The sequence below is a fragment of the Plectrocnemia conspersa genome, unplaced genomic scaffold (assembly GCF_051122295.1).
Source record: "Plectrocnemia conspersa isolate PC_06_02 unplaced genomic scaffold, ASM5112229v1 ptg000004l, whole genome shotgun sequence".
NCBI lineage: Eukaryota > Metazoa > Arthropoda > Insecta > Trichoptera > Polycentropodidae > Plectrocnemia > Plectrocnemia conspersa.
Genome location: NW_028277168.1, coordinates 9822345 through 9835699, shown reverse-complemented (window position 1 = coordinate 9835699; position 13355 = coordinate 9822345). Strand labels below are relative to the sequence as shown.

The window sequence follows — 13355 nt, the reverse complement described above, 5'->3', positions numbered from 1 at the left end:
TAATCATTTCTGAAAAGGATTGTAACTGGTGATGAGAAATTGGACCAAAACAGTGGCTTTTTACAAATTGAGTACCCGTTTCTACCTATCGACCATCATTAACTAAAAAAATGTTTTTTGTTGTGTTTGATGGAATGTAATAGGAGTGATTCACTACAAGTTATTAAAACCTGGGCAGACTATTACAGCATAAGTGTATTGTGCTCAATTAGTCAGATTAAAGACTTAAAAAACAAGACCACACAAGAACAATACAATACGACATGCGCCAAGAATCATCACTTCGCGAAATTGTTTTTGCTCTTTTTGAAAATGTCTAAAATCGTCCGGAATCATTTTTTAATGAGTTTTATGAAAAAATAATTAAATCGTCTAATCTGTAACAATGAAAATTATTCTACATGATATTTTTTGTCAAAATTCGCTGTACATATAAATAGCCAGCTGAAACTTTCATATTTTCCTTTAGCATTTTTCATATGATTCTTTGTAGTTTTCGTTGGAAACTACAATTATTTTTTTTAAATATAATTGAAATTGTTTGTTTCTATGGGTATATACATCTACAATATATCATGTTAAAGTTTGATTCTAGATTATTTGATTTTTTATTTAACTGGTTCATAAATGTAATATAATAAAATCATGGGCTTAATTGAGGGTAAGCTAAGCCGTTTAGATAAGCATTTAAAAAACAACGTTAAGACATGCCTCAAAGCGTATTTAATAAAACGGTAAGCTAAAATAAATATCGGGGCATTATTACAAAAGGTAATCTTAAAAGAAATACCTCTTTGAAATGAATCTTAGCTTTTTAAATATTTCTCGTACAATTGTTAAGAGTCGACAAAGGTCGATAAAAAAAGAAGAAGACCATACTGAAAAGGGTTTGTCTGCTATTTATTAAATAACGATAAAAATATAGATATATATTATTTAGCAAATAATTAAATAATACAATCGTTATCAAATTATATTTTTTAAATTCCGAAAATATTATTATTTAATGTGTATTTATAGTAAACTATGTTTTTATTCATAAAGTTGATAATAGTAAAATAGATAAGTATACACGTAATTGATCGATTCACATATTCATTTTATTATAAATATAAATGCTGTTTAAATTATATATTCTTAGCCTGCTTTTATTGCAATGGATAGTGAAATGGAGTTTTGTTTAGACTATAAACGTGTGAGCACATGTACGAAACAGACATTGATGGTTTAAAGCGTGCAACGATATAACGTCAAGTCAGCACGTACCCCACTAAACCTTAATGGTCGCTTAGCAGTATAAAAATGTAAGAAAAGCTTTACAGTACCTCCAAGTTTTGAGCATGAGGGCTCCGTAGGTCAAGCAGAAACCAATTTCACGTAGCCAGACACGTGCCGTGCACGTGTACACTGTCGGTCTCGGATACATTACAATGTTGGTGCAATAGATGAAAAAGGCTCCGAGCGTTATCACACGTAGTAACACAGGACTTGCAGCACGTACCACCTGAAATCAGTGAACACATAAAAGTTAATAGATTATAGAAAAAGTTAATAGATATACGATACCAAAAACCCCTTAACAAGTGCAGAAAATAATGTTGAAAAAATTTTAACAAATGAATAAATACAATTTGTATCGAATATTTCATTGTTACAAATAACAACAAATGAAATATAACGCTAGCGTTTTTTAAATTTATTTACGATTGATTTATTTAATATATTATTTTTAAATATTTATTATACTAAACACGTTTTACTCTTAAGATTCGATCGTTTTAAAAACAACAAACTATAATTAGTAAAGTTTTGAATTAAAAATAAATAGTAAATATCATAAATAAAAAAAATATACGAGAAAAACAGAACATATTCTTGATATTTTATCACAAAGCGCGTGGCGTAAAATAAATTTTAAAAATATTCATAATTTTTAAAATAAATATTTGCTATTTATATTATAAATATTAGATAATTACTAAATAAATTTCGTTTTTTAAAGAAGCAAATAAATCACTTTAAAATTAAACGATTCAAAATATAATTATATTTAAAGGAATTTTTGTTTAATTCTATTGGCACAAAACTTATTTTTAGAAATTCACCGTTAAAATGCTATATAAGTTAAAGTGCTGCTCAAATGTCAATATGGGCGTATATGTACTTTTAAAATTGAATTGGTCTTTCGTTGATGGTAAAATAAAATTATTGCAAGTTTCCATTACTTTGTGAACTTTAATAGGAAAGCTTAATAAGCAAAATATATATTATATATAATATAATATTAATTCATTTTTAATAGTTTTTTTATATAACAAAATATTGTTTTTCTTTGTATATAATGTATGATATAAATGTAACTAGCAACATGTAATTGTCTTTATCGCTTTTTCCATTAAGTTTTAGACAAGTTGGGAAATTGGTCAATTTTTCATAAGCTTTCGTCTTTGAGATCGCCGGATATTGAGAGGGAAGTGTCTTTTTTATCTTCTAGTCAATGTCACTAGCAGTTTTTATATGCTTCTTTAATTATTAAAGCATACATTTAATAATTTTACATACACATATATGAACATAGTTTAATTCAAACTGATTATATTAGCATATAATCAGTACAAAATATGGTAAGTACATACAAAAAACAAACTTTATTTACTATAATTTATGTAATCAGATTAAAATCATTATATAGTTGTAATTTGTATATTTTGTCATACTGCATAAAACGGAACAATTATTTAATAATTTTATTTGTCCTATATATTGACAATTTTATGATTTCAGGATGTTTTTATTAGTGTATGAAATTAAATATGCAATATAATATAATGATATAAAATATATTTGTAAATTAAATAAATTAAGCATAGTAAGTTGTTATACTATGTTGTGCTCACTCTCTAACTTTTTGTCTCGCAATGTCGATACTGAATTATTCAAGTCAAATAAATAATAAAACATTCAGGTACGGTGTTTACAAACTATGTGATTAAATTATATAACAACCGAGAACTGTTGGTCTTTGTCGGAAATTCACCATAATTTTATAACGGTGATACGCTATTTCAGCATAGCTTTAGGATGTGGTTTGGCTGACGATTTCAAAGCACGCACATTTGTGTATTTGCCGTATTATTAAGTTTCAAGAGAGAACAATTTTACCAGATTATTGGTTGAATTGTAGCTTAATTAGATTATGGTTTTCCGAAATTGCTTCTCAGAAATCGAGTCAGAATCTTTCAATACCCGATTCAATTAAAAATTTCTTAATATGGAAATTCAAAACGAGACGAAAATATCTCTGCTTGGAATGATAATTATGAATATTACGACGCATTTAATTTAATATAAATATAATGTACAAAAAAAGTTTTTCGCTAATTTATTTAATTTGGAACAATTGAGACGTAATGACTTTTAATTCAATTTTTTCCAGTCTTATCGAAAATTAATTTTCTCGCTTGAAATTTATTCATGGCGAACGAAACGCACAATTTGAACGTTTTAATAAATTAGAAAACAATATTGTTTCGAAAGCGTTCTAACTCTCTAGAGTTTTCCACTGCCGTTAACCGCACGAAGATAAAACGCGTTCGGTTGTAATTTTATAGCGTTACAAAATTTACAAACATATTTTTAATCATGAATAATTAATGAACGTTATTCATTGCCCTTGCCATAATAAATAATTAAAATGTGCTCTGTGGTATTCAGCTAAACTTATACAATTCGCAAAACGGTTACGGGCAAAAGTGACAAATTACACTGAGATCTGTCGCTGTAATCTGTCCGTTTAAGAAAATTAAATTATTATAATTAAATATTTGAATTTGATGGACACGCTCAGTCAAAAGTTAGCATTGTATAAATCAATTTTAGGAAAATTGCTTTTAGTAAAATAAATGACGATTAATTCAGAGTAAGGAACAATATACAATACATATAACAACAACAGTGCTAAAAATAAAGTATTAGGTTTTGATAGTCGCTATCTGACATTTAACATTATGAAGCTACATTATCTATTAAAAATTTGCTTTATTTTGTAATTATATTTCAAATTATTTTTTAAATTAAATTTTTATGAAAATATATAGATTTTAAGAAAACATTTGACAAGACTTATCATGAGTTATTATTAATAAAAATGGTCAGATGATTTAACTCGGTAATTCTAGAGTTATTTGAGTGATTGTCGACCGTTCGCAACCTATTGCGATTGTCATAAATATATTCCACCTCTTCATTGGTTCCTTAAAGGCACAACTTGGTCTGCTCTTGTCATTATTTATTAATGTTATAAATTCAAGTTTTATTATTCATGTATATTATTTAATTTGATCTACTGCAGAATTTTCTCTACAAAGTGATTTAGATTCTCTATGAGAACGATCCTTTATCAACCGTCTACCCTTTAATTTCGGAAGGTGGCAAACTGTGTAATCTTGAAGTTACTTTTGAGAACAAGGGATAGTTTTCTCTACACATAAAATTCGTCTAAGATGCTTGGTTATGAGGAACGAATTTCAATTGGATCTGTCAGTTATTCGTGTCGTTTATAGCATATTTAAATCGGAAACTATAATTTAGAATCCCTGAATAACCAATTAAACTTAAAAATAGATACATAAATTATATCGCCTATCTTTTAAGAGCGTTAGGATATGATTCGCTGAATTTCACACTATGTTTTTTGTCGTTGAGCATTTTTTTAACTACTGAAAGGTGCTCTTGACAGTCAAACTATTCCTGAAGAATTTTATTTTTCAGGAACAGAAATCACGATTGCATTCTCATCTAGTAATCACTAGACCCAGTACGTCTGCACTTGTCGACTCACCTACGGCTGTCAGCATCCGGCTCCTTAGTACGCTGGCACTACATATGATTTATTTAATGTAAGCTAGAAAAACTGGCCAGGTTTGTATTATTTACTAGTATTATTTTATGATTTTTTATTCTTTCTTGCTATGTATTATTTTTGTGTGCATTGAAATATTTATTATTTTGACTATTGCGACGCATTGGGTTAGCCTGGTTAGTCAAATTCAATTAATTGTATTACTTCTTTTTTAATATACTAAAAAAATTTTTTGATTTAAATCGGTAATTTTATTATTTGATTAAAAAGCACATATTTTGATTTTTTTTATAGGTTTATTACAAATCATAATTTATGTACGATAATTGGTTTGCGTAATATTATATACAAAACAAATTTTGATTGAAAAACATGTTTTATACAGAACTAAAAAGTCAAGAATTCGTTTTACGATTGCGGAATTCGTTTTAAATTTGCGGAATTATTTTAATTTGAAAATTACTAAATTTAATTAAACTAGATTCGTCGGAAAGCATAAAAAACATTTTCGATTAATTGAATACAAGTTTAATTAAAGTTAATATATTATAGTAGTAAAGTCTGATTGATTAAAAATAGTTTAATATAAAATGGCAAATTTAAATATTATTTATAGACGGTGTAAAAATTCAATTATCAGATTGTCACAGAAATCTATTTGAAGGGAAGCAGAAAATGTAAATATTCTAGTTTTATTATTAGGTAACCGTAAAGCTAGAGCTTTTTAAAAGTATAGACATTAGTATTTAAGCATACTTTGTAGAAAATAAGCTGAATGATAAAAATAGGCAGTGTTTGTTTTATCTCATAAAAATGTATTAAGTAAATTTCTTGTTAACAAGAAAAGAGTAACATGAACGGAAAAATTCTCAGAAAACAATTATACATGTCACATACATATATTCTTTAAGCTGTTTTAATTTATTAGCACAGTGGAACATTATCTTAAAATTTTGCTAGCCTCATTGAATATATTATATATTTTATTTGAAAATTAAAACGAAATTATATATGTATGTATTAATACAATAACAATGTAAAGCAGAGCTTATATACAAAGACAATCAAATATCTTTAGATATGATTCATAGCATACTTGTGTATTATAATAGGTTAAAATGTGGCAGGCTATGTAAGTTTTTAGAATGGATAATAACTAATTGCCTAAAACACTTGATAGCGAACTTTTTTGGACCGCCAATACGCTGTTCTTACGAGACAATTGATTTTTACATGATAATAAAGGAGCCCAAGTATATTAAATAAATAAGTTCAGATAACTAAATATACAGTAACTATCATCATTTAATTTTAAAGTATTGAAAGAGTACAGCCAATATTATTATAAACACACGTTAAAAAAAAGTTGGATACTTATCAGCCGAAATAGCAGTTTTTGTTTGTATTTTCTTCGCCTTCTGCATTTAGATGTCGGTTGGTCCCCGTTTTGGCTATGTATAGTATGAGAGTCTGAATAATTCGCTGGGGCATGAACACAGTTCCGAATGAGGTCCATAAAACGTCTCCACCGTTGGCTGTAGAGACGACTCTCCCATATAAAAACGGTTAAATGCATCTACCGACGGAGATTAAACACGGCGGAACTTCCGACGATTGTTCCCGTTTTGTCAACGTGAGCCTTTGTCCCAGGACCTTTCATACACACGCGACACACTTAGGCCCGGCGAATACCAAACTGAGACCGAAACGTTTCATGAACACAAACATAACGATTACTGTTTTTTACTCTCGCTATATTTAAATTAGGAACGATTATTTAATGCTTTTAATAAATCGTTACCCTTCATTTTTAATTGTATAAAAAATCAGACTGTATAAGTATAATAATAAAAAGAGAACTTAAAATTTACATATGTTAGTCTTAGATGAATGTTTTTAATACCAATGTATGACGATGTAAACTTAAATCAAAATATATTCTCACCAAATTTAGAGGCACTGCCTTTATAAATGTTAGATGTTCGTTACAACATGGAAGACAATTTGCTATTTCAGTCAAGTTCATATTTTAAAAATATATATTTTTATTAGTAGCAGATTGTGTAATGATAATAATATAGCGTGTCTCACAAAATTAATAGTTGCTTGCAATGAGATTTTTCATTGCTTTTAATAAATTGCCACATCGACTACTTCTATAATAGTATTTATGACAATATTTTCAGAAGGTATTTCATTAATTTGTTTCATCCGTTGGTAACAGAGATTAACTTCGATCATTCGATCAAGGGATTAATACTGCTTAGACAGTTTTTATTATTTAAGATTGTATGTAACTCTTTAGATTATACCTCCAGGAAGAAGTTTTTGTTAATTACAAAACCAAATTTAAAAAGAAAAGATAAAAATATAATTTAAGTATATATTTACCTCAATAATGCGACTATTGAAATATGATCTTTAAACACTAAAGTCATATATGCTTAGACACTTAGTGCTTATATTTAAATTCAGGGTTGTTTCAGGGTTGTCTTTGATACATGATATTAGTGAGTTATTGTGGTTACGCGATGTATTTGTACAATATTTTATATCATAAAACTGGCAATGTTCTTTGATTGTTAGTATATGATTTTTTTTAAGATTAATGTAAAAGCTTCTATAATTTAGTAAGCCTTGTATTACCATTATATAGAACTTTTTCACGTACAAAACAGAAGCTTTGATTTCGATAAAATACGTGAGCAAAAATTTCACCTGAATCATATACAGCCTTTGCCATTATAATTGGGCACCCCTTAAAATAACGTGTGACTTTTTTTTTTAGCAGGTAGTTTTACCAATAATTCTGAGAACTATACAAAGGAAAATGTCGTTTTTAATTCCTCAATTGAGTTTTAAAATAATATTGCAAGTAAAATTGTTCAGTCTCGCTTAAATGTTGCAAGATTTCACCTTTATTTGTCGTTCGAATTTTTTAATTTAATAATTTATTTTGAGTATATATAAACATTTAAAAAATGCCCAAAAACGCAATTATAGTGTAGCTAAAAGAGCGAATATAATTTTACTGCATTCGTGTATTGCATATTATTGACTAAATATATCGGAAATTAGTCAATACAATAATTGTTTTTGTCATGTGGTCTAAAATGCTTCAAAACGGTCCACCAAATATGGTTCTTACATATCAAAGCCAAGAACTAAAAGAAAACGAAAGACATCTGCCCAGGAAGATCGAATGTTGTTTCCTGAGTCCCTTAAAAAACATCAAAAAATATTTTTAAAGCTGGCTGCTGAAGTCTTTGCAACCAAAAGACCATTTATTATTTTGCAAACAGTGAGAAGAAAGCTCAACAATGTAGAACTCAGAGATTATAAAGCCAGACGCAAACCGTAGCCTATAGAAATAAACAGGCAGAATAAAGGCTCGAAAACACTAATATTGGACATCTGAAGATTTGGTTCGATGAATCCAACTTTTATATAATTTTAAACTAAAATTGGTTAATATAAAAAAATATTAAAAATGTAATTTATTTAAAAAAAATTAAAACTGATTACGTAGTACCCAAAGTCAAATATAGTGGCGGAAGCGTTATGATCTGAGGTGATTTTGTAGTTACATAAAAGCAAATATACGAACGTTCCTTAATTTTTATATACCTAAGTTTGTTGATAAATATCGAGGTTATTCGTTTGAGACTAGCTAGTATTCTATAGTAATACTGTGATGCAAAAATAAATTTGATAATTAAAAAAAAAATTATGAAAAATATTCTTTGAAACGCTTGAAAAGGCAAAGAAATTTTTATTTATTGCTTTCTAATTTAAATTTTAAAACTGAACTAAAAATCTTTTTACATAATTAGTTACCTAGCATTTAAAAAGATATCGTATCTTAAATAGAAGATTGGAAAGAAGAGAATTAAAGCGTCGGTAATATATGCATATTTCTTGTATTTTATTTTAATATATGGTTCATACTACACCTACGACTTTGTATAACAACCAAACAACACCCAAAAATTGTTTTTATTTATTTATTAATGATCCGTGTTAACAATCGTTACATATTAAGCGTAATCTTATTTATTTTTTATAAATCAAATATATACACTATAGAGTCATTTACCGTCCGCTATATAACATAAAAACGCAAATTAGGGCATACTTTGATTGAATTCCCATAAAAGCCGAAGTGCTCAATAATAAAAGCTCAGTTCAAAAATATTTCCCGTTAAAAAACAAAATTGATTATATTATTTATAGTCTTCGTTGATTACTTTTGTACCCGAGGAAAGTGAAATGACTCAACGCCACGATTTTTCAACGAACCCGACGACAAAATTTAAGTGCCTCCACAATTGATTTTATCGATAACGTTAACTTGACAGATTTTTGATTTGAGATCAGAAATATAATTGCATACAATTTGTTAGGCAGAAAACTTAAATATTTATTAACCGCCTTAAAACGTTGTTTTATCTGCCGTGATTGATCGTCGAATCTCGGCGTTTGACCGACATTGATTCTTGAGTAAGATTTATGTTTTCTAAGTGATAGGTTTAAAAACGTTTTAAAGAAAAAAAATAATTAAACCCTTCTAAGAGCATCGGGAATTCAATTATAAGATATACACAGTTTCTTATAAACACAAACGGCGAAAAACAAATAAATATGTAGTATATCTAAGCTATTTTTATAACAAATAATGATATAAATCAAATAAAAGTAATGCATTTGTATCACGTGATCTAGTCTAGAAAACTTTTAGCTACAATGGATTTATAAAAAGGAAACAATTTTCGTATAAGAGAGACAATACTGGCTAGGCAATAATACAGTTTATATTATTTAATATGCATAAGGGTAATGTGAATAATTTTTAAGAGGGTTTTTGTGTAAATATTTTATGTATTAAATAACAATTGATTCGGTTTAAATATGTCTAAAAAGCATACTGAGTTTTATTAAAACAAAAAAATCAGCAAATACTAATTTCTTAGAATATGGTGCATCTTTCATCTTAATTTTTTTATGAAGATGTAAGCAAGATTCTAATTCAAACCACGCGATAATAACAAGATAAAAATATTCATAAAATAATAATAACAATTTACATTTTTCTGATGCAATTCTTGAATTATTGAGGAAAAAAAATATTTTTTTGTAAAATTTTATTCAATTCATGATTTAAAATTACTTGTATTAATAAATCTTAAGAAATGATATAGATATTTACATTACTTTTTTTTTAAATTATTCATACTCTGTATTTTATTAATATGTTATGTATTCAAATTTTGTAGAATATTATTTTTAATTTGCATAAAGAAAAAAAATTCACGAATTATTGTATTTGAAGTCGGAAATGAAATATATATGTATATTTTAACGTGATTTTTTATTATTGTATTACAAGCTTTCAAAGTATGTACTTTTAACAAGGCGAAATTTGTTCCTAATTTTCTTTGAAATGTATTCTCAAATATTAAATTTGCGTGCTTCTTTATTAATGTATAAGCATAATTTGACTTGTATATATGTATATATAAAATATAGCGTATATTGGTAATTAGTTATCACATATTATGACGCAATTATTTGCGAGAAATGGAATTCTCAGGAAAAATTATTATTGCAATATAGATGATAGTAATAGGCTTGAGTATTTATTGTGGAATGTTTTAATTTGCCACAAAGAAATAACTTTTATTGAGTCAACTTATAGCATATTTGCCATTAATAAAAGTCGATAAAAATTGCCAATTGTTATTATTTTATAAAAATGAAAAAAATTGATACTTAACAGAAATCAAAGATTTTTCAAACAAAACTAAGAAAATAGTCTATGTAATATATTGTTATTTGCTATTGATGGTGTTCCAGCGATATTTATAAAAAGCGGTGCTAAATGTATTAGCTGTCATTTATCGCCAGCATTTAGTTGATTGACAAAAATCTGAGTGAAAGACTACGTTGTGCAATTTAAGCAATTAAGAAGATCAAAAGTATTTGGTCGATTTTTTATTGATAACGATAAAGAAATCAATCGTTAATTGATTCATACAGAAGTTCGTTGGCTATCAGAAGGTGTTTGTTTGGATCGTTTTTATAAACTGTTTAATACAAGGTCAAAGTCCATTAAAAATAAAAATGATGCATACCGAGTGAACTTAATTGATTTAAAAAGGAAATGGTTATTCTACAGACTTCAGCTAGATAAATCTACTCGGTGGGAATATGTGTGAAGTCTATTTTTAGCAGATAGTATATTTATGTTTATTTTTAAGTATCAGATTAACATTAGAATTTTATTAAATAGTTACCATGTAAAACGTATCAGTCTATCTTTACGTTCATATATGTATGTACATATTTAGGATTATTTTGATAGTTTCGGTTACGGCCGAGATTTAAACCCAATATTCGGTTAGGCAGAAAAAGACGGCTTAGGTCGGTCGCTAAATAACCGCAAGCAATTGAGAGGATTTCAAGTGATTTGTGTTGACGTGTTTTCAAAAAAAAATATAAGATTTCGTTCGTAAGATTGCTTGCGCCATAAAGATTGACATTTTAACGGTATATTTTTTTATAAATAAATTTATTTTAAATACGAATTAAAAAATGTAAACTTGTATATTCCTTAATTAATGTGTATTAAAACACAGGTTAACGAATCTTAGTGAGAAAGAATTCAATTTTGTAATCATCGTAACGGAACGTCTAATTAGATTAATTTCTCGTGCTGATCAGGACTGCTGCCTGTTAATTTTTATAATTACGTCATCGTGAAATTCTCCGTTAATGTATAAGAAGCTCGAGGCGTTAACTTAAGATTCAGTTATTATTACAGGCGCCGCGCCGGCCGAGATAAATAAACCGTGCGAAAAAGATATACTCGGATACAATTAAGGGAAAAAGGGAAGCTTTTGCATAGGAAGCCGAAACAGAAGGTGAAGGAAGAAGGAACAATGCCAACGTTAAAGTGGCCCAAGAGTGATTCATCGCCCCGAGTATGTTTAAGCGCCGTGATTATTTATAATTTTCGATGTAAGCGCCACTGCTACTTAAGCTTCGCATGGCGAGCTTTTCCGCGTAAGCTTGAAACCATACTTTTCGAGCTTAATAATAGCGACGCGAAATGTGGCTGAAGAATTATTAAAACTACAATGCAATGATTAATTCTACTGCGTGAATATTGAATCAATTGTATAAGAAAATCAAAGTATTTTCAAAAATCAAATGTTTAATTGAAACATATTTATTAGAACTTCGTATCTATACCTTTATATGACACGAACATATCGCTTAAAATTTAACATATTCATTGAGGCTTAAGAGATTTGCATTTTTTGACAGTTTTCCATTTCTACTACTGTCAGTTATATTATATACATATACTACTATACGCCAAATTATTTCAATCAAAACAATTGTTTTAAGAGACCACAACGTTTTGTTTCATATGGTATTTATAACTTAATTGACACTTAAGCTCCTACAATCTCGCCGATAACGTAATTTTACTTTAATACCGTAACGTTTCGACTTCAAAGCCGGTAATTTATTATTAACGGTGGGTGTGCGACGAAAAATGGGATATCTCCTCGTCTTTGCCGAGGATTAATGAAACAGTGCGTCGTTTAATTAAGTCTCTTATCGGTGTTGAGACAATGGATTATCCTCTGATGCGAACTGGGCGTGTTTGTGTAGTGAATAAAGTTATTTACATAGTTATTAATCAAACAAACAACTCGCATGCCCCGCAGGCGGTATGTGTTTCTATTAAATCGCTTACTCGAACTTTTCTCTGTATAATAGTAAATATTTATTTTTTAAACGCATCCGGGGCAATCGATAAATTTGTATGTTCTGGATTATTATGGTAGAGTATAGAAAAATATAACGATAATAAATGTATATTATATAATATAAGACTAGTAGTACATGGACATAATATGTATATAACATATAATAACAAACTTATTAAAAATAACGGGCAAAAACACCATAAATATGAAAACTAAATAATTAAAACTCTCAGTCACTCGAAACCAATTCTTTACTATAATTAAAATATAAATATGAGACCTTGATCTACAAGTTATTATTTTTTTAATCATAAATGGCTAGTATGCATCTCAATTGGCACAGATTTTACCCGTTGTAACGCATTAGACTTACGATTGTTATGTTAAAACAGAAGATTTAATAATAATTTTTTCTTTAGAAAAAATAAAATTTTACTGATATTGACTGGCGAAATTATAAATTAATTGTTTGATACATTTTATTTAGGCTAATAAGTGATTTTTTTATGTGATTATGATAGTGAAAATATAACACTGCAAAACACACATTCACTGTAGAGTGGCGAAACGTCCATTTGCTGTTTAAACTTAAACTTAACCTAAGCGAATTAACTAAACCCAACTTTGCCTAATGAAAGTTCTGAAAATAACTATACTTTTAAAACTTACGAGCGATGCTCTAAAAGGCGAGAAACAAATAGTGTCAGAAAATATAT

The 13355-nt window shown here is 28.0% G+C and overlaps 1 protein-coding gene across 1 annotated transcript in view; it reads right to left on the bottom strand.

Moving 5' to 3' along the window:
• Positions 1–13355, bottom strand: part of LOC148235850 (uncharacterized) — a 330699-nt gene that overhangs the window by 122705 nt on the left and 194639 nt on the right. Inside the window, exon 7 of the mRNA XM_088184836.1 lies at positions 1326–1504. Coding sequence (XP_088040962.1) covers positions 1326–1504 — 179 coding nt within the window. The remainder of the gene's footprint in view (positions 1–1325; positions 1505–13355) is intronic.